We start from the raw sequence: 23,155 nt of genomic DNA, 5'->3' as shown, positions 1-23,155 counted from the left end.
AAGTGAAAAATATAAACACTAATTGTGCTGGTGAGACACAATAGGATGTGGAACATAGTCCATATAATGGGTGCATGAAAGAGTTCTTAAAGCCCCGTTTCCAGATGGGCTGGCTGATATATGGTCCTGATAAACTGGTTGGTATGCCTATAGACACTTCCAAACAATGAAATATAAGAGGTAGGGTACTCTTACCACCTGTGGTGGACACGCATACCATACGGCAGTGGGTCAAACAAGCTCATAATCCTCCTGGGAATGTCGCGCTGGATATAATGATCGATAGGCAACTCCAAATCGTAGGACCAAAAGGAATCAACAACTGGCAGCCGAATGGGTCCACGACCCATCCACGTGAGGATGATAGGTGGTCAACAATGGAAAAATATAAAATGAAAAGGAAAAGAAAAAGGGTGCTCCATATGGTGCAGGTCAACCAGGTATGGTTTATTTGGGCATAAAAAAATCTTACAGCGGTAAACAAGATATACAGTGTAAAAGTGATCACAGAAGTGATAAAAATGGATAAAAGTAATGTGAGAGGTAAAAATGTTCAATTCCGACGCGTTTCAACTCAAGGGGTCTTCAACTGGGGCATCATTTGCCTCTCCACATTGCTAATGAATTTATAATATTACAAAAAGGAAGGACCACCCCCATCATGGCGGGACTGGAAGTGGCGAGGACGGCATGTTCCCACGTGTATACCAATATTGTTATTGGACACTTGTGCTGTCAAGAGGGAAGGTTGATGTCTGGTCAGAGGTATTGTCATAAGATCTGTTGTAGAGGCTTGAGACGCATGCCGTCCTCGCCACTTCCGGTCCCGCCATGATGGGGTGGTCCTTCCTTTTTGTAATATTATAAATTCATTAGCAATGTGGAGAGGCAAAATGATGCCCCAGTTGAAGACCCCTTGAGTCGAAATGCATCGGACTTGCACATTTTTGCCTCTCACATTGCTTTTATCCATTTTTATTACTTCTGTGATCACTTTTACATTGTATATCGGGATGTTCCCATGTGTATATTGGTATACACTTGGGAACATGCCGTCCTCGCCACTTCCAGTCCCGTCATGAGGGGGGTGGTCCTTCCTTTTTGTAATATTATAAACTCATTAGCAATGTGGAGAGGCAAAATGATGCCCCAGTTGAACACCCCTTGAGTTGAAAAGCGTCGGACTTGCATATTTTTGCCTCTCACATTACTTTTATCCATTTTTATCACTTCTGTGATCACTTTTACATTGTATATCGGTATGTTCCCACGTGTATATTGGTATACACGTGGGAACATGCCGTCCTTGCCACTTCCAGTCAAGCCATGATGGGGGTGGTCCTTCCTTTTTGTAATATTATAAATTCATTAGCAATGTGGAAAGGCAAAATGATGCTCCAGTTGAAGACCGCTTGAGTCGAAACGCGTCAGACTTGCACATTTTTGCCTCTCACATTGCTTTTATCCATTTTTATCGCTTCTGTGATCACTTTTACATTGTATAACTTGCTTACCGCTATAAGATTTTTTATGCCCAAATAAACCATACCTGGTTGACCTGCACCATATGGAGCACCCTTTTTCTTTTCCTTTTCATTTTATATTTTTCCATTGTTGACCACCTATCATCCTCACGTGGATGGGTCGTGGACCCATTCGGCTGCCAGTCGTTGGTTCCTTTTGGTCCTACGATTTGGAGTTGCCTATCGATCATCATATCCAGTGTGACATTACCAGGAGGATTATGAGCTCGTTTGACCCACTGCCGTATGGTATGTGTGTCCACCACAACTGGTAAGAGTACCCTACCTCTTATATTTCATTGTTTGGAAGTGTCTATAGGCATACCAACCAGTTTATCAGGACCATATATCAGCCAGCCCATCTGGAAACAGAACTCTTAAGAACTCTTTCCACCTCTCATGCACCCATTATATGGACTATGTTCCACATCCTATTGTGTCTCACCAGCACAATTAGTGTTTATATTTTTCACTTCACATTATTTTACTTTTGTGTATTGACTGTTTTATATTTATCATCATTTATGAGTATTATTATCATTTGCTTCATGTGTATTGATTAACGTTTTGGTCACTTTATTCATGTTCCCATTTATATGGTTACATGTTTAGGCGCTACACTTATTTTTCACATATTGCTTTGAACTTTGTTTGAGTGTCAGCTGCTTTTCATGTAATTATTGTTCGTATTTTGGTTTAGCGCAGTATTTTCCTTTCCTTTTCACAGCCCCTGTGTTATACCAAGGTATACTACACAGTGTAAATGTTTGTTTAAAATAATGACGCTAAATACCTTCTTTCAGATCACTTTTGTGTGGACACATAACCTCCCGCTGCTCTCCTCTTCCGATCTAAGGGCTACAGAGGGAGGGGCTGAACGGACAGCACAGCAGTCAGGTGACCTCCCGGCGAAAGTTAGAGGAGGATCTCAGGCCCTCTAACTAGCCCTTAGAATGGGGGAGGAGAGCGGCAGGAGGTCATGTGACCACACAGAGGTGACATGAAATAAGGTATTTATCTGCATCATTTTAAACAAACATTTACACTGTGTAGTATACCTTGGTGTAACAGAGGGGCTGGCAGTAATCCTGCTCTGACTTTACAACCACTTTAAGCTTACTTAGGTTTTGACCAGACTTCTACTTTAATACTGGGAAATAAAATCCTACATATAATCACTTTTAAAGTTATTTCAGTGTAACGTGTGTACATTTGTATATATAACACTATTGTGGTATCAGCAGGTGCAACTGTTAGAAGTACAGACTTAAAGGCTAACTCAAACTAAGATTGTATACATAAGACCCTCTACTATACTACCACTGATGCTATCACCTTGATACCTTAAAAGTGAAGCTAAAAATAGCCTGGAAAACTTGACAAGAATCTTCACCTGCTGACTGCCTGTGAAAATTCAAAATATTCATATTTCATGAGGAATATGATATTGGTAATAAAATATACATATTTTTTCTTCACAGTCCCCCCTTTTCTGGATGTTGACCATTTTACCCCTATTTACACAATTGGAGAATTGCACTTATTCTAAGATTCTTTCATATGTGCCCCAACCTCTGTGGGGAAGCACTCCCACAGTTCTGGGGTAGATATCCCCAGATGACCGTCTGTCCTTGGCTCTACATATTGACCTGTGAGCGAACGTGTGAGTAAAGTAGGGAAGGGAACTTGGTGGGTTTATCTTATGTTCCTCCCCCCGCCTTTCCCCCTTTTTTTTTTTGTCCAATTACGAGATCATAATACTATCTTATACCCTTTATAGTAACACACAATGCACTTGCTCCTGATGAGTGGAAATCCCACGAAACGCATCGAGCCTTTAGATGCAAACATTTCATCGTCAACGTGTTGTATGCTCAACATCCACACAATGTGTTGTATGCTCAACATCCACACATGCATTCTTTGTTCATTTTGTATTTATTGTTTTATCTACTCACATCATTAGCTCCATTTTTATACTTACATGCTATAGCTTTTTACAAATGCATTGAATTTTTTATCAAGGGTTTATTACATGTATGACATTTGCAAGGATGAATTCAACATTTTTGTTAAGGTTGCTCACTATTAAACTTTTTTTTTAACATCTATACTTTGCATTGAATCACTGTATGATCTTATACATATGGTTATCCCATGTGTCCCACACCCTTTACATATCTACTGTTTAGCGTGCACTTCATTCAAAGTCTGAACCTTTCCTCTTTTGCATAAGATATTGGTAATGTCTAGTTTCTGCACATGAATGGATAATTGTATTGTAACAAAGTATCGTAGATTTTATTGCCATGCTGTCTTTGGGATCTAGGGTACAAAAGAAAAAACTTACTGTCAGCCACCGGTTTTGGTTGAGAACTCTTTAGTCTCAGAGAAGGGCGGAAGCGAGTTCTGTCATTGAAACTCCAGCTTTTCTGTACTTTTGTTGGGCTTGCCTCAGAAGTCCCATCAGCACTGGGAGAACGACGATCCCCAACTGATGTTTGTCTGCTCTTTATGCTTTGCCCCCTTGGACTTGCCATACGTACACGCTCCTTGAAGCTTAATTTCTGGCTGTGAAAAGATTATGGGCATCTTTTAGATTTTGATGTTCTTCCATTTTAAACAGTAGGCTACAGCTTCAACATACTATAAGTATTTCTAATGTCTTTAAAAAAGGTTTTCCTTCGCTTGTAAACAAACCCTCATTCTTAATGCTTGTCACAGCAAAAGTTAAAAAAAAAAAAAGCAGACAGTAATAAGAAGAAAGTCTATATTACATGGTAATTTTAAAATCAATGTGTTGTACATAGGCATACAAGTGGTTATTTCTCTTTATAACATGAAATTAAAATCACCTATGAAGAGGAACCCAAAATACTTTACAAACTTGATACCTAGATTAAAACATAATTGCTATTTAATTTAATAAAATCCCTTAAATTAAAATGTAGAAAAAGGTATCCTTAATAATCCACAGTTGAAAGTAAACATGCACGTTAGTTGTCAGCAAGCAAAATATGTATTTACCAAATGTACATTCTCATGCATGTGTCCAAACTTTATTCTGTAAAAAAATGTATTCTAAGATATTATGAATCTGTAGAATTCCTAGCATGCTCTTTGTATGTTGCGGTATAGCATTGGTATATTTTTGCCCCAATACTGAGATGGCCAGAAAGCTCCACTTTGCTATCTATACTTTTGTTAGATGAAATGAGACAAAATTCCTTGACAGCTGTTAGTATTGTACCATCTACTCTTGGTGATTAAACGTGAAATTTCCCTTTGTCTTTTTAAAACTAAACTATTATGAAAAAACAAAATAACTATTGGATTATCCCTTACCAGGCTGATTACACCACTTATAGGTTGCAGTCTTCTGAGGTTGTGAAGAAATCACCTTTGCAGTAATAATATGGGCTTGAGGCTCCCACTGCAGGTGGAAGCCTTTTGCCTGCGTGCAGACTGGCACAGAGAGACTGTTTAGTGCCTACTAGCCCCAAGAAACATGTCCAACTACACAGGCAAGCTAAAACCAATGCAGCTTTCTAAGAGAACTGAGATACAGAAGTCAAATCCACAGATGTCCTCAATAGCAGAGGGGCAGTGATGAACCCATATCATATCGGCAACTGAATTTAAGGCATTTAAGGCATTGGAAAAAACGATTTCTACAGTGGGATGATAAAGAGATATCTATGCTCAGTTAGGTTACATCCACATTTTCCATAGTATTGCCAGAGGCTATGGGACTGGGAACTAAGGGCTACAGTAATTGGAGATCACCCATGGGTGGGTGACCAGCTGATTTTCGCCAAACATTCTGCCTGGCTGTTCCCTGGAACACTTCTGATACTTGGGTACAATAAGGGGAAGGTGTTGGGCATAATCTTGTAAAAGGGGATATGGCTGTTTGAATCGATAATGCCACACTGGTTCTATGACTCCATAGGATAATCAAAATTGTAATACTACTTAAAAATATTGTAATGCTCTCTATTGTAATGCCGGTTTTAGAAACATTTGGCAGGCATCTCTGTGATTAATGGATGCCACATTTTCAAAAATCATATATTGATAAAAAGACTAGACAAAATGGACAAGGGGAGAAAAAAAGCATTCTTATATGTCTTTTGCAACTTGTTATTTAATAAGCCTGTCCCGGGTCAGACTGAACACCCAATTTGTAGGAGACAGTAACTTTTCTGAATCTAGTCATGAGTGTTCATCACCCCTGACTGACATGAGTAGTAAGATATGGGTAAGTAAGCTGTCAGCCACCATGCTTAGACGCCATGCCAGATATGTGCACTAGAAGCAGAAATTTAATGCTGGGAATCTATGTGCATAATGGGAAGTGCTGTTGAACTGTGCTGCTGCTACTTTGCAACAGTATGTTATAGATATCATTTAAAAAAACAAAACAAAAAAAAAAAAATTTATATATTGCATTTTGTGTTCGGATACATCAGCTTTTAATCAAGAACCTCTGTTTTATATCAGTTATTTTAACATGATTAGTTTTTTCTCTTCCAACAATTATTCCGCTGAAGCCAAATTGGGTAAAAATAATTATTATCATGTTATTCCCACAAGATTAGGACAAACCTTTTCTGTAAGATATATTGTTATTGTCTCTACATTAATCTGTTCTGTTCTCAGTGTGTTGCATATTGCATTTATACAAGCAACTGATTTATGTTTATAGCTCACATTTCCTTCTCTCCGCTTTTAAAAGGGCAATTAGGTAAATTCCCAGGCAGATGCTTATGGATATCTAAATTATAGCCTAATCTAGGTGTTGTAAAGGTATACTGCCTCCCAATTATTGCAATTTTAACTCTTAGGCTAATAACATAATAGTTATAAAAGCAGTATACATATAACAAATATTAGATGTGTTCCCAGTTAAGGGAACTTTTTATAATCAATAAAAATAGTAGCTTTTTAGGTGCACCAAATATGAAAATCTAAAGTTCCTCATCTCTTTATTTCAATATATCTTGCCCATATGACAATAATTGATATAATAGAATGATAATTAAGGGAATTGGGCCATTAAACAATTTTGGAAAATGTAGCATGTGTAGTTTTGCAGTTTTCAGTTTAATGCAAAACCCTGTCACGTGTAAACCACAGTACAATGGTAAATGGACTAAAGTCATTATAATTATGGTAAAATCTCCTTCTATGATCTCAAAACTTGGTAAAATAAACATACTGATACATATCCTTAACAAGTTATGGAAATTATTTCTACTATGAAAACAAATTTCCAGTTAATATATATTAAACCAATGTAAGGTCATTTTCCATCACCACCACCAGAGACACAAAAAATAAAAAAATATATATTTTCAAGGACTGAACTATCTGAGTCAAATTAGACAATCATTAAATATGTTAATATAGTTTGTTCACTTATGACCATTAAGATAATGTGAACATATTACTGGAACACAAGTGCTAGGCATAAAAGTATGAAGGAGTGCATGCTCTTTTGAACTTGAAAAACCGGCTCATACATGGTCTGCCTTTTAGAGCCAGATTATTTTTCAGGTTTTGTCTGTCATTAAAACTTATCAACAACAATCTATTCTGGGAGCTTATTTACCAATCCACTAAAATTATATAGATCTTCCCACAGTACACAGTTGTCTGTATTTTTTTAATTATAGAACAGATCTAAAAAAATATATGAATGCGTGTGGCCAACATTAATTCTCAGCTCTGCGTTGCCATGATACCATCCAACACATCTCCACATAAATGTAACTACATCTACACAATCCCTACAGCAGTGAAACAGAAGCAGAAGTAAGAGTGTAGGCAGGTGCCTACAAGAGGGTTAATCTGTTTTTCCTGTCTGTGTTCATGTTCTCAACTTAACTGGGTAAGCCAAGTGCAAGATGTTATAATGTCTTCATGCTATTTTGTGTCATTAGATTTTTTTGGCCATTTTTAGCAAGGCTACAACCCCTGCATGTCATTCATTATAAAAAAGGCTCACTGAAATGCCCTGTGTGGAATTCCTGGGGAAATACTGCCAAACTTTAGCTGTTACTCTACTGGAGTGACCACATCCTTTTTAGAGGGGGGAGGGGAGGGGGGTGATGGGAGCCAAGTCGAGTTTCCCAGGGGGCCTGGAGCCTGTAGACCCTCATAGACTTATAGCTGCCAACCATGGACTTTATTGGATTTTTGCCAAATCATGGACTCTAAGGGGTTTATTTACTAAAGATGGAGAGTGCAAAATCTCTTGTCACTTCTGCATAGAAACCAATCAGCTTCCAGGTTTTATTGCCACAGCTTTATTGAACAAGTTGAGGTTAGAAACTGATTGGTTTCTCTGCAGAAGTGAGACTGATTCTGCACTCTCCAGCTTTAGTAAATAAACTCCTAAGGGACTATCATTGCCCTTTGTGGATATACAGGCATACCCCACTTGTATTGTCCAAATGGACTTTTGCCTTGCAAGTATTTCTTAACGGACTTTACCATCTGTCTAAAGTACAGTCACTTTATGGCGCACTAGAGAGCTGTGTATAGGAAACTGCATGAAAATGTCTTTGAAACTGTTACTTATTATCTGCAACTACCTCTTTAATTTGTTCACTTATTATGCCTGGTCTGAAGTCTCTTAAATGGATGCATGAACAGCGTATCAAAGCAACAGGGCTTACAAAAGGGGACTGATTTAGAGGAGATACAGTACATGGGTCTAATGTACAGAATGCTATCCAGAGGAAGCTACAATATTGTTTCCAATGATTACAGTGTCTTTGTCTCATGCAAACAGCCAATCAGCCAGGAGACGGGTGACATGGCAAAGGTGAAGGTTACTCTGGTACTAAAGCAGGTATGAGTTCAGCACCTTCACTAGTGGCGGGTACCCCACTTTCTACGAGTTTTGCCTTAATGCTGATTTCACATGCCAACTCCTGTCTACTGTTTAGGCATTAGTGAGTGCAGCTCCTTAGGTCCCCACTAGGGCACCTAAGCACCACCACAAGGAATGTGCCAGTGCCTTTCAAGGGAATATGCGTGCGCGCATGCACACGCGGGGTCTGTCCAGAGTCACACAGCAGAATTCTCCCACTGGTGTGCACCGGCGCGCTACTGTGCGCGCGCGTGCGGCGTGCGCGCGCCTGTGCGCGTTAGCGCTGTTTGGCACCAAGGTGCCTTTAAAAGTGTGACAGCTGCACTCATGTGGTGCTGTTCGTCTGCAGCTCCGTACCTGTGTTCCTGTATCTGCCTGCTGATTGTTATTACTGTTATCGACCCAGCTACGTCTGACTCTTCTTCTATCTCTAATCCGACCCGGCCTGCCTGACTCTGCTATCTTCTTGTGACCTGTTGCCGAACCCCTGCTTGCCTGACTACTCTGTGATTATCCATTTGCATTATCTGCCTGATCTCCTGATCTCCTGCCAATCCAGACTGTCTGACTCTGCTTTTGCCTGTTCCTTGTATTGCTGCATTCTGGCCTTCTCATCCAGCTCCAGGTGTTGCTGCTTCAGTACCTCCTACCTGTCAGTCTGCTGATCCTCTTCTGCCTGCCAACATCTTCAGCTCAGCCATCCCTGAAGGATCTCTACTCAGCCTCTGCATCACCTTCACCAGGCACTCCTACCCACTGTGCTCACAAGACCACTGTTCCCACTCCAATGGCTCCTGAACCAGCATTGTAAGAGGGGTCTTCTCCTACCACTCGGGCTCAACTACCAGGTACCTAACAGTGGGGAACAGCTCTGGATCTGATATTTGTTTTGCCATACGGTTTTAATGAAAGATAACTGCAGACTATGCAATTTTCATGATATGCTAAGTGTTAAATGCCCAGGACTATACCAGGTTTACTTATACCAGGCACAGTTACACTGGAGTTCAGGTTGCCACCATTTCTGGGAAATAATTACAAACTTATAACCTTGTTACAACCTGGTCTCCATCCTAATAACAACATTGGCAACAAGTCCCATTTTTACTGACAAGGCCTATAAAATACTGGATAATTTGAATGTAAAAGGAAAGGAAATTAACAAAAGACAAATCTAAAGCAACAGTGTAACATGGGATTTAAGGTAACAGCTGAATGGTATATACTGTTACATTTAGACTAATACAAATATTTGATGTATAAATAAAATATTTTCATGGCTTTTTTTGTGAAAGAATTTTTTTACCTAAGAATCAAATCCCTTCAGTAGCCAAGAAGTCAGCATTTAACCACTTCAGCTCCAGAAGGTTTAACCACTTGACCACTGGGCACTTAAACCCCCTTCCTAACCAGACCAGTTTTCAGCTTTCGGTGCTCTCACACTTTGAATGACAATTACTCAGTCATGCAACACTGTACCCAAATGAAATTTTTGTCCTTTTTTTCACACAAATAGAGCTTTCTTTTGGTGGTATTTAATCACCGCTGGGTTCTTTATTTTTTGCGCTATAAATCAAAAAAGACTGAAAATTCGATAAAAAAAAATCTTTGTTTCTGTTAAAATTTATTGCAGAGTATTGACGAGTATTGGCAGAGTATTGGCGAATATTGGTAGAGTATTGGTGAGTATTGGCAGAGTATTGGCGAGTATTGGCAGAGTATTGCAGTGTTGCACAGTATTGGCAGAGTATTGCAGTGTTGAAGAGTATTGGCAGAGTATTGCAGTGTTGCAGAGTATTGACACTGAGTAGCGCTGTGGGCACTAAACATCCAGCCCACAGCGCTGCTGCAATCTCTCCCCCTGTCCCCTCGCACTGTACCGATCGGTACAGAGAGGGGAGGGAGGAACCGGCCTCATGACGTGATGCTGGTTTGTTTACAAGTGATCGCTCCATCATTTGACGGAAAGATCACGTGGTAAACGGCCGCGATCAGCGCCTATTTACCGTGATCCAAGGTCACGGATGTTTCCGGGTGCGCGCCCCAGGGGGCGCGCGGGAGCAACATTCTGTAATGACGTCCCATGGACGTGCACCCAGAATAAGCCGACCACGCTGTAGCCATCTTTCGGCTATGGCCCGGTCGGCAAGTGTTTAACCCCCTTTATGACCAGGCCATTTTTTGCTATACGGCACTGCGTTACTTTAACTGACAATTGCACGGACATGCGGCACTGTACCCAAATATAATTTATGCCCTTTTTTTTCCCCACAAATAGAGTTTTTTCTTTTGGTGGTATTTTTTGTGCTATATACAAAAAAAGGCCGACAATTTTGAAAAAAAAGCAATATTTTTTACTTTCTTCTTTAAAACATTCCCAATAAAAAAATTTAAAAAATCTAATTTCTTCATCAATTTAGGCCAATATGTATTCTGCTACATATTTTTGGTAAAAAAACCCCAATACGTGTATATTGATTGGTTTGTGCAAAAATTATAGTGTCTACAAACTATGGTATATATCTATATCTATATATATATATCTAGATATATATAGATATATTTATTTATATATATATATATCTATATATATCTATATATATCTATATCTAGATATATAGATATATATAGATATATATAGATATATATATCTATCTATATATATATATATATATATATATATATATATATATATATATATATATATATATATATATATATATATCTTCTATATATATCTAGATATATATCATATAGATATATAGATATCTATAGATATATAAAGATATATATATCTAGATATCTATAGATATATATATATATATATACGTATATATAGCTATATATATGTATATATTTTTGACTAGTAATGGTGGTGATCAGTGACTGCGATATTGCGGAGGACAAATCGGACACCTAACTGACACTTTTGACACTTTTTGGGGACCAGTGACACTAATACACTAATACACTAATGATCAGTGCTAAAAAAATATGCGCTGTTACTGTACTAATGACACTGGCTGGGAAGGGGTTAACATCAGAGGCGATCAAAGGGTTAAATGTCTTCCTTGGGTGTGCTCACTGAGGATGTGTTTTGACTGGCATGGATATGTAAATATCCATGTTCCTGCTTAGCAGGAACACAGGATCAGCACATTCCCCTCTCACAGAACGGCAGTCTGCCTTGTTTACATAGGCAGAACACCATTCTGCTTTTCTCACAAAGGATCTGCGGGTCCCAGTGGACATTGCGTCCGCTGGACCTGCTGATTGGCTCCTGTTTTGTCCAATCACAGCGGGAGCGCGTCGGCAGCCTTGCGCGCATGCGCGTGCCCTAGGCCTGGAAGTGTCAGATCACTTCCCATCGTTATTATTTACTTATATAATACACAGGACTTCATTTATAATATTAGTTAATCTATTTGATTGCTGACTATTTTAATTTGATTATTTAAACTTGGAATGCAATTGCTGTGAAAAGCCACACAGTAAAGATGGTTGACATACCAGTGTGGCTTCAAATCACTGATTAAGGACCACTGTTCTAATGGATTATCCACAAAGAGAGTTTTTCAAGTCTTGTAACACATATGAAAGCATGCTGTAGAACATCCAGAGTGCTGTTTCAGCGTGTCCTGCTTTCCTATTAAAATACTAACAGAAATCAGTATGATAAAAATAGGTCAATTCCCATTGTAAATCTGCATTGTAAATATATAATGTGTAGAAGTGAACAAAACCATTTGGCATCAATAATTTAATCTTTAATTCACTTTTCATGCTCTATTTAGTGCATGAAAAATTGCATTAATAGAGGGAAAATGTGGACAGGTCCTTTCTTTTTAAAGATTAAGCAAACAACTTTTATATTTGCTAAAATAACAAAATGATTTCTACTAGCATTCAAGGTATACTCACTGAGATGCGTTTGAACGGCACTCAGCTTTTTTTTGTATAAACCTGTTATGAACAGACTTCAATTATTGAATTCCTTTATTCAATTATAGTTGCTTTACTGTTGTGCTGAACCTTGAGCCTTAATACATTCAAGCACTGACTGACAGACGTATTCAGATTAGAAATGTCAGGAAAAAGTTAAAACTCTTCATCTACATACTTGCTTTAAGTCAGTGATTTAAAGTGGTTCTAAAGGCTAAAGGTGTTTTACTTTCATGCATTCTATGTATGAAGGTTAAAAAACCTTCAGTATGCAGCTCCCCCTCAGCCCCCCAGATACTTACCTTAGCCCGATCACGATCCAGTGATGTGCACAAGAGTGGCTGCTCTCCCTTCCCACTGACTCCCACTGCTGTCAATCACAGCCAGTGAGAAGGGAGCAGGGGCGGGACCAAGCCCTTGTTTTGTATATCCTATGGACACACAGAGCAGGGCTTGGGAGCGAGCATGCAGCAGTGTGCCCATAGCATGTGGCATTTGGAGAAGAGGAGGAGCCAGAAGCGCGAAAAGGAGGTACAGGGCTGCTCTGTGCAAAACCATTGCACAGAGCAGGTAGGTATAACATGTTGTTATTTTAAAAAAATTACCTTTAATATCAAACAAGGTATTGAAACTTCAGCATCACCACAATACTCAGGCAGCTAGCATTTTCAGAAGAAGCTTTAAAGCAGCTTCTGTTTTTGTCTTGTGATATGTTTCTTTTAGAGAGTGCTCCTGGGTAGTTGGGAGACCAGCCGCTCACTGGGACTTTATGTGAATTAACTATCCCCTGATTACGGATAAAAGACTGTTTGTGAGCGGTTGGATAACCGGCTGCCCATGGGTAGCTATGTACAGCTGGCACCTACACACATAGTGTGTCAGTTGTGTAGAGTATTCTTACAACTCTTATGCCCTGTACACACGGTCGGACTTTGTTCGGACATTCTGACAACAAAATCCATGGATTTTTTCCGACGGATGTTGGCTCAAACTTGTCTTGCATACACACAGTCACACAAAGTTGTCGGAAAATCCGATCGTTCTGAACGCGGTGACGTAAAACACGTACGTCGGGACTATAAACGGGGCAGTAGCAAATAGCTTTCATCTCTTTATTTATTCTGAGCATGCGTGGTACTTTGTCCGTCGGATTTGTGTACACACGATCGGAATTTCCGACAACGGATTTTGTTGTCGGAAAATTTTATAGCCTGCTCTCAAACTTTGTGTGTTGGAAAATCCGATGGAAAATGTGTGATGGAGCCTACACACGGTCGGAATTTCCGACAACAAGGTCCTATCACACATTTTCCGTCGGAAAATCCGACCGTGTGTACGGGGCATTAGTGACACTAGACAAGGAAGTAAAGTCAATTTTTGGGGGTACTCTCAGAATCAACTATAATCACTTGATCGATCATCTTATTTTCCTGTTAAAACAGAATGAGGGTGATTATAAATGAAATATTTTATATCATAATATTTTATTTATAAGATTGTGTTTTTCAATTATTAGTAGCCAGATATGGCACTAGCATGTTCCAAAATCTAACAATTTTAGCGTTATACCATGGAAGGGCGTTTGCCCTATTCCAATATGGTGGATTCAATTGAGGGACACCAGGAGCTCAGAGCTGGGCGTTCCTTTCCTTGTATGTTGTATATATGGCGGTGAGTCAGCATGCCGCCCGTGCCCCTGGAAGATGTAATCTGCAACGAAACGGCGTAGGGAGGAGTGGCGTGCTGACGTCACCACATACCGCGCTAGTCCCGGCAGCAACGGGCAGCTATCGAGAGCCGGCCCGGCTCGTTTTTTATTCTAAACATTACATATCTACAGCAAAACTGTAAGTACAATACTGTTTACTTTTGATAAATGTTTTTTAAATTAGTTACAATATGGAAGCCTTTATGTTCTTTTATGGGGAATGAGCGCACATCATTTGTACAGAGGATACCCTGAGCAGAGAGTCTGGGAACATCTAGCCATCCAAGCACAAAGACCCAGGGCTGGGGATAAAATCCACAGGCACTTGCGATCTCCTTCAACAAGCGATCTAACAAGCTGGTAAGCGGCAGTACTTCGGCAGGTGGAGGAACTTCCCTGTCGCACTCTATCACATCTTCTTTGGTGTTGTGGTCGCCTGTCACTACTGAATAGAGGGTTGAGAAATCACCACTTGGAAAATCATTATGAACTGTACATTCAGTGGAGCTTCTTTATAACAGCCCACTGGAGTGGACTGGACCTTGTTGGAGAACTTTTGAAATTTATTTTGTTTTTTTGTTTTTTATTTAATCATTTTTTGCACATCTCACTTGTGACTACGCATAATTATTTATGCAATAGTGGGCTACATGGAGTCTTCGTATCTCAATTTATCCAGATGAATCACCTTTAAGTCACTTTATTCTTTGATCACTATAATTATACAGCGCAGCTTTCTTTTTTATGTTTCTTTTAACATTAGGTTTCAAACACTAGTCTAAAGAGCGTCACCTTTAGTAAGCATTGCCAGAAATTTAAAAATGACTTTAGAGACTGCCATTGCTGAGCTCCTGTTGAAAATGTTAGTTGTCTCTTCCTTTTAAAACTGAACTCAAAACAGGTAGAAAAAAATGCATGCACTCTAAAATTAAATAATTAAATGTATTTTTTTAACTGCAAACAGTGTACCTGAATTTGATCTGGTATCAGCCTACTTGCATCCCAATACAGCAGAGCTAGAGTGTGAGATAAAGAAAGAATACAAGGAGCCAACCAGTTCATGTACTGACAGCAAGAGAAAGCAGAGTTACAGAGAGATGAGCTAATTACTGAACTGCTTCTCCTTTCACTGTCCACACACAGGCTGGGTCGGTCCAGGACAACCTGGATGCTGGTACTCAGACTGAGGACATCCAGTAGCAGAAAAAAGCACTGCTGGGGAAAAATCTAGATTGAAAGTGACTATTGCAGCAAAATTTGGTTTTATTTTTTTATCTTTTATTTGGTGATTCCTTTTTTATTTTGGCAGGAGTTCAGCTTTAGTACTTTCTGTGTCACTGACTGATAAGCAAGCGGAAAGTGAACTTGTATTGAAATCAGAATTCCTTATTTGCGTTCGGGTCAGTGCCTCAAAGTATTGAAACCTGTGAATCAGTATAGCCATCAGACAAATAGTATTTTCAGAAGTGGAGATTGGTAAAGGCAGTCTACATACTTCCATCACTTCTTTGTTATGCTTCAAGCAGCTTCTTGATAACCCTAAAGCACCCTTCAGCTCTAGTCTGGTAGAGTTGAATGCATTTATAATGTTGGTATTGTCTGCAAATTTCAAACTTTTTTTTAATGTAATTTTTGATGCGAGAATGAGCTTAACAATGAAAATGGCTGCAACAAAAGTGGTCAGTAAAACAATATAAAAATAACAGTGAGCAGTTTGTCCGTATAGTTTGTGAACAAAGTGGCAGTGCTGGGTCTAAGAATGGATATTAAGTAATAAGAAGATGGCAGTCAGTCTAACAACTAGAAGATGGAGGAAAGAGGGGAGGGCTCATCTATTAAAGCAAACATACATCTTGATTTAAGTGTAGGGTCACTGGTTAACAGTCTGTTATGATATCATTGGGTATATTGAAAACACTGTACTATCGATTGTTATATATCTATAGGCAAGGTTTGAATAAAAGATTGCCAGACATCAAAGAATTTTTGCACAGGTGATTCCTTGCGCAAGGAGGCCTCCACCCATTCCTTGCCAAAAACATAAGATAGTTTACCTATAAAAAAGAAATAGTGGGGAGTTCCAGGTAGATCCATTTATGTAGGATGGCTTCCCGTGCTACAAGGAATGTGAAACTAAAAAGTTCTTTAGAGCCTCTTGAGATTTTAATACCTGGGATGTTTATTAGGCCAAAAGGGCCCATGGGTTTAGAGGTAAGTAGTTTACTAGGTGCGAGGTAGCATAATGCACTACTTTGTTTCAAAATTGTTTAACTTTGAGACATGCCCAGAAGGCATGGAATAAGTCTGCATCTAAATGTCTACATTTCAGGCAGCAAGAAGAGAAGCTTGGGCCCATAAGATATGAGCTGTGTGGAGATATATAAGAACGATGGAAAACATGAGGCATCATTTAGCGGTACATTGCAGCTCTGATTGTTCCTCAAGGTATACATAATGATTTCAAAAGACTGTCAACTTAAAGCTGGTAATTCTTAGTACATTTTTTAAGACCAGCTGTTGTAGAGATGGGGCGGCTGCCGGAAGAAATTGTATACAGAAGAGATTGCCTTTTTACCTGGGGTAGGAAGTACTAAAACGTGTGTCCAATGAATTTGCCCAGTCCTTTCGAGAACATTTCTTACTGGTAAAGGCAATGTAGGATTTAACTTTTAAGAAAAACAACAGGTCATAGACAAGCAAGGAAATTAACCTAGGCAAAATTCCCTAGGTCAAAACAGTGAAGCACAAAATAGTCATGCACCAAGTATTCTCATACTAAAATTAGCAATGGCAGGCTCCTTATTTTACTTAGTGCAGAATTCTTTTAAGAGAATGGATTTTTTTTAAAGCTGAGTTCCACCCAAAAGTTGAACTTCCGCTGATCTTCCTCCCCACCCTCTGGTGCCACATTTTGCACCTTTCAGGGGGGAAGGGGGAACTGGTACCTGTTTTTACCTGGTACCCTTCCCCACTTCTGGGAGATTGCGCTGTCCCTCAGACGTTCAGCCCCCCTCTGCCTTCTCCCACCACCGGGCCAATTAGAAAGCGCAGTGTACTTGGCGCATGTGCAGTAGGGAACCGGCTGTGAAGCCATAAGGCTTCACTACCAGTTTCCCTTACGACGAATGGTGGAGGATCCGAAAATGGCCTGGGGTGCCGACATCGCAGGCTCCCTGGACAGGTAAGTGTCTATATGTTAAAAGTCAGCAGCTACAGTGTTTGTAGCTGCTGACTTTTAATTTTTTTTTTCCCCAGGCGGAACAACACTTTAAGTATAAGTATATGAATGTTGCAGAATGCAGGAAAATACATCAACGCATTCCCATGGTGAATATTTAATTTCTCTCTTAGAACTGTATCTGATATATTTGTGCTTAAGTATTTCCTATAGGTGTGGAAGCTTTAAAACAGGTTTTAAAGATATCCTGTTATTAAACTATTCATTTCAACAACAAACTTTCCTTAATATTATAAGTGCATTTAACATATTTTATGCATGTTATTTACCCTTGTGTAGATGTGCAAAAGTCTTTAGATTGTAGCTGGGTACTGCTATCTTGGATGTGATGTCAGAAGCCACAGAAGACTCAGGCCTGTCAACCTGCGATCAGGGAAAGGGTGGAACTGTGGAGGAGCTTCCACGCAGACAGTAATTAGACACTCTCTGAAGAGGAGAGTGCTGTGATGTGGCAGGAGGGAAGGAAATATGGGAAGGAAATAAGAAAATTGACTCTTTCTGAAAAAGTAAAAATTACTATCAAGTCTCTGCATTTATCAGTGTGCAAGAAAAACACAGTCACTTCACACAGAGCAGCTGGAAAAAAACACAACACCCCCTGGTGACAATACAATCTATTCACCGCATTAATACTTAATAAGAAGAGTTCCTCAGTGGAATCAGACAAGTCTCTTGATGTGTCTTCTTGGATATTTATCCCATTAGACACTTACCAGATTCTCTGACCCTTTAGTAAATACAGGTCTAATAAAGCTTAATCCCCAAACAACCACTGTGTCTTCTCTTTCTTTCAGCAATTCTCCATCACAATGGACCCAAAAACCAAAACGCAAAAGAAAACTGTAGTAAAACTGGTGCACACAGAATCTGGTGCAGCTGTACATAGTAACCAATCACCTTCTAACTTCAGCTTGTTCAATTAACCGCTTCAGCCCCGGAAGATTTTACTCCCTTTCTGACCAGAGCACTTTTTGCGATTCGGCACTGCGACGCTTTAACTGACAATTGCGTGGTCGTGTGACGTTGCACCCAAACAAAATTGATGTCCTTTTTTTTCCCCACAAATAGAGCTTTTTTTTGGTAGTATTTGATCACCTCTGTTTTTATTTTTTGCGCTATAAACAAAAAAGGAGCGACAATTTTGAAAAAAACACATTATTTTTTACTTTTTGCTACAATAAATATCCCCCAAAAATATATAAAAACACAATTTTTTTCCTCAGTTTAGGCCGATATGTATTCTTCTACATATTTTTGGTAAAAAATAAATCGCAAAAAGCATACATAGATTGGTTTGCGCAAAAGTTATAGTGTGTATAAAAAAGGGGATAGTTTTATGGCATTTTATTATTCAGTTTTTTTATTAGTAATGGTGGCAATCTGCAATTTTTATTGTGACTGCCACATTATGGTGAACACATCGACATTTTTGGCACTATTTTGGGACCATTGTATACAGCGATCAGTGCTATAAAAATGCACTGATTACTGTGTAAATGACACTGGCAGTGAAGGGGTTAACCACTAGGGGGTGATGAAGAGCAGTGATCTCTGTCATGACACAAGCCAGAATGGGGAAGTGCCTTGTTTACATTTGCACTTCCCTGTTCTGAGGCACTGTGACACGATCGCCGGGAGACCGGCGGACATTGAGTCAGCCGGTCCCGTGGGCATGCTCAAGATGTACGCATGCGGGTGGGCGCGCCTGCTATCCCCGGCTCTTAAAGGCCATTCAGTAACTTTTGCCTACTGCTGCCATTGTGCCGATGTATATTGGCGTGCGGCGGTCAGTAATTGGTTAAGCTTTGACAATAATTGATTCACACCTATGCCAGACATCCCAAGTCTCTTGCAAGGTGCGGGAGACTCCCACATTTCAGGAGCCGCTCCCCGGACACCCCCGAGTGCCTTGCAATATCCCGGAGGGGCCGATCCTGAGCGAGTGTACAGGGTGAGTGCGGTGTCAGGCCATCTGCTGTGGTGAAATGTTCTGATCCTGGTTGGTTCCTCTGCATTCAATCCACACCCCTCCTCTCTCATTGGCTCTGGAGAAGCTCTGAATTTTTGGCGCAGAGAGAGGACAGGAGCTGGCTGGAGGGAGGATGTGAACTGTCAGCACAGCATTGACAACTGTTGCGGACTGGACACTGAGGGGCAGAATAGACTCTTTCACTTACCTGTTTCCATGCTACAACCAGCTGCAGTGTTCTCTTCCTCCACCCAAACCTCAGCCTCATCACATACCATACAGGAACATTAACCCTGTATGGTATGATAAGGAGGCTGGGGTGTGTCCATAGTCAGTAAAACATACACAGGCGCTGTGGAGAACCAGTCAGCACTGGAAGAAGCCACCTGAAGCAAGGAATTAGGTAAAGCTGGGCACACACAGATTAAAATTTGGTTTAGCAGGGATCGGATAAATTTTGATCTCTGTGTAGCTCTCCCTGTTAGGCAGAAGCCAATCATTAGACCACCTTAGCATATTAATGCCATCCCACATACTGGCTCCTACCACCTTGACCACTTCAAATCACTGAAGTGGTCATGGTGGTTAGAGTGTTCCTTTAATATATCTCAGAAGAAGTAAACCTGTTTATACTGATTCCATTTCATTCAATCATCCTCTAGTTGTGTTAAATTGGGGGGGGGGGGGCGTCGCGATGCACCGTGCAGCGCAGCGCCAACTTCCTGAAATTGACAGGTTGGGATGTCTGCTATGCATTTTTAGTGCTTTTTACATTTTGCAGATTTGCACTACAGTCCATTTAGCATGGTTTCCTATTAAACACATTCTGTAGTGCAAATCTGCAAAATGCAAAAAGCACAAAAAATGCATAGGTGTGAATCAGGCCTAAACCCACCTTTACAGTCTCCTTTCACACTACTGCGACTTCAAAGTTGCGTGATTTTGCCGCGATTTCATGGAATGCCTGTGTAACTCGCATCAAAGTTGGACCAAAGTAGTACAGAGACGAAGTTGGTGCGATTTGAAATCGCACAGATAAGAATGGTACTTATTGGAAGACATGGGGTACGACTTGTCATGTGACTTTACAGTCCCAAGTAGCAGGACAAGTCGCACAAGTGTGAAAGGGGTCTAAGGGCCGGTTTGAAATCGTGCAAGTTCATCTGAACTTGCTCGATTTCAAACCGTCAATGCAGTCCGACTTCAGGGGTGATTTGACAGACATCTGTGTGGGTTCATGCACAGATGTCTATTCAAATCGGCCCCCGAAGTCCCCCATAGTAGTGCAGAAACTACTTTTGGGAATCAGTGCGGTGCCGCAAAGTTGGTGTCACACTGATTCGGATGGTGCCATTGCCGGCAATAGCCACTGGTTTAGAATGCGATTTGATGTCAAATCACATGCCAAATCGACGCAATGTGAACATGGGCTAAAACCCAGAAGCTGATTCGTTACTATGCACAGCTGCACCAAATTCTGTGTGCACCAGTTTTAGTAAATCTCTTCCATAGTTTAATATCTTCAAACCAACATCATAATCAAATTACTTATTCACTAAGTTCCAGAGAATCTGGTAAGCGCCTAATGAAATAAGGAAGACACATGCAGAGAGACTTGTCTGATTCGGTTGAGGAACTTTTCTTATTAAGCGCTGGAGTGGTGCATACATTTATCATCATGATCAAAGGCATAATAAATACTAAATAAATAAATAATAGAGTTTTCTGTGCTAGGTATCACTAGCGTAATCTGTAACCAAACTAGTCACATAATCTGATTCAATGGACCGGGAAATGCCGTCAATGCTTCAATTTCTTTAAGTTTGGACTGTGGTTCACATTAACTATCACATGAATTTCTGGCGCTTTTGCAAGGCAATGCTCCCTAGTTTAGTGTTTAGAATTTCAGGTAATCTGATTACTGCAGTTCATTTTGACATTATTACATAGTCTGGTTGAAAAAAGACACAAGTTCATCCGGTTCATAATTTTTCAGAATATGCTAATGTGTAACATAAAGACCAAACCACCAGTGGTGGCCCGTCTATTAGGGGCGCTTGGGCGCCACCCCCTCTATCCACGCCACCCCCCTATATGTATAATAGATAGATTCATGCATAGCATGAATCTATCCACGGCCACTGCGACCACACCCTATTCATGCGTCCGGCTCCTATCAGGAAGCTGGGCGCCTGAATTACAGCAGTGGGGGTGTTTTTTTGAAGCACCTGATTAGAGTCATAGGCTCTAATAGGCTTCAAAATAGGGTGGGCTTGTAGTGAAGAGAATTGCACCATGAGCCCACCCAGATGTTACAACAGCGAATAATTATTCGCTGTTGAAACACTGTTCCTCAATCCGGCCAATCAGAAGCGGTGTGAGACCCGTGTTCCGATTGGACGAAAAGGGAAGACTCCAGGTTAGCCGCCAAGGCGGAGGGAGAAAACAAAAGCCGCCACCATTGTGATGACCCGTGGAGAGCAGGAGAACAGGAGGCCGCCGCCATGATAACCCATGGAGAGCAGGGGAACGGGAGGGCACCACCGAGCAGGGGAAGCCGCTGGTGAAGCGATGGGGTAAGTGCTACTGACCGACCGACCGGCCGCCCCCACCCCCAAGAAAATTACCACCGGCCACCACTGCAAGCCACTGATCCAAGTAAGGTGAATCTGTTGTCACCAGCAAAGTTATGAAGAAGCAGTAAGACCGTACTGCACATACCTTGCTTTTAATGTAATGTAAAAAACACATCTGTTATGGTCATGCTGTAGTCAATCCTCCCTGCTTTACTTGACTCTGTACTGGCCACAATCTGAAGGATGGCCTCAATACTGAATTGAGGGGAACAGGAAGGAGTTATTTTTAAATTACTTGTCCTATTTTTCACTTTTATTCTGTACTATATCTGCAACGGTGTGCTTTGGGTTGACATGCTTTTATTTTTTAACTTTTCAACATGCAGCATAGACACATGCTAGATTATTTCATACAAATATGCCAGTGGTATCTAAAATAATGTACAACTCGATGCTGTGTTTGGTAATAGACACAACAGTCATCCAAACATGTTATTAGCTTGCAAGCTTACTCCTGAAAGTTAATATGACAGCCTGTCATTTCCAGGACCCATATCCAAATGGATTTCCTTTCCAAGCTATCAAAACACTTATCTCAAGCCCTCCCACACACGTGAAGCTTTTACAGCAGAATTTGCTTGTCTAATGTATGCCGGTGTCTGACAAAATGACTGAACACTATATAAAGAAATATTCCTAAAAAAATGTGAACAGGTTTATTAAACAATAAACATATAAATGATAAGACAAAGGAGCCCTTTTCACCTCCATGGCATAAAGTTCTTAAATAAAAAGGTCAAGTAAGCTGCTTAAAAATAAACACTTATGTCGAGTACACACGGCCGGACTTTCGACAGACTGAATCACGCCGGACTTTGACAGATTTTCGACCAACTTCCGACAGAGTTTCGACGGACTTCCATCGAATCGGACTTGTCTACACACAATCACACCAAAGTCAGACGGATTCGACCGTGATGACGTAAGAACAGACTAAAATAAGGAAGTTCATAGCCAGTAGCCAATAGCGGCCCTAGTGTCGGTTTTTGTCCATCGGACTAGCATACAGACGAGCGGATTTTTCGACCGGACTCGAGTCCGTCGAAAAGATTTGAAACATGTTCCAAATCTAAAGTCCGGTTGATTTTCGACAGAAAAGGTCCGCTGCAGATCCGATGAAGCCCACACACGGCCTATTTGTCCGACGGATTCGTCCCGTCAGACCAGTTTGGTTGGAATGTCCGGCGTTGTGTACACGGCATTAGTGGAAATTTTCTATGTATAGGGAACATCAGAAATGCCAATTGTATCTGAAGTAC

At 40.4% G+C, this 23,155-nt stretch overlaps 1 protein-coding gene across 1 annotated transcript in view; it reads right to left on the bottom strand.

Annotated features, from left to right (window-relative positions):
• The window catches only part of KCNQ5 (potassium voltage-gated channel subfamily Q member 5), a 746,121-nt gene that overhangs the window by 29,973 nt on the left and 692,993 nt on the right, over positions 1-23,155 (bottom strand). Inside the window, exon 10 of the mRNA XM_073626797.1 lies at positions 3,874-4,094. Coding sequence (XP_073482898.1) covers positions 3,874-4,094 — 221 coding nt within the window. The remainder of the gene's footprint in view (positions 1-3,873; positions 4,095-23,155) is intronic.

Source organism: Aquarana catesbeiana, linkage group LG04, assembly GCF_042186555.1.
Source record: "Aquarana catesbeiana isolate 2022-GZ linkage group LG04, ASM4218655v1, whole genome shotgun sequence".
NCBI classification, from domain to species: Eukaryota; Metazoa; Chordata; class Amphibia; order Anura; family Ranidae; genus Aquarana; species Aquarana catesbeiana.
This window is presented reverse-complemented; position numbering and strand designations above follow the sequence as displayed.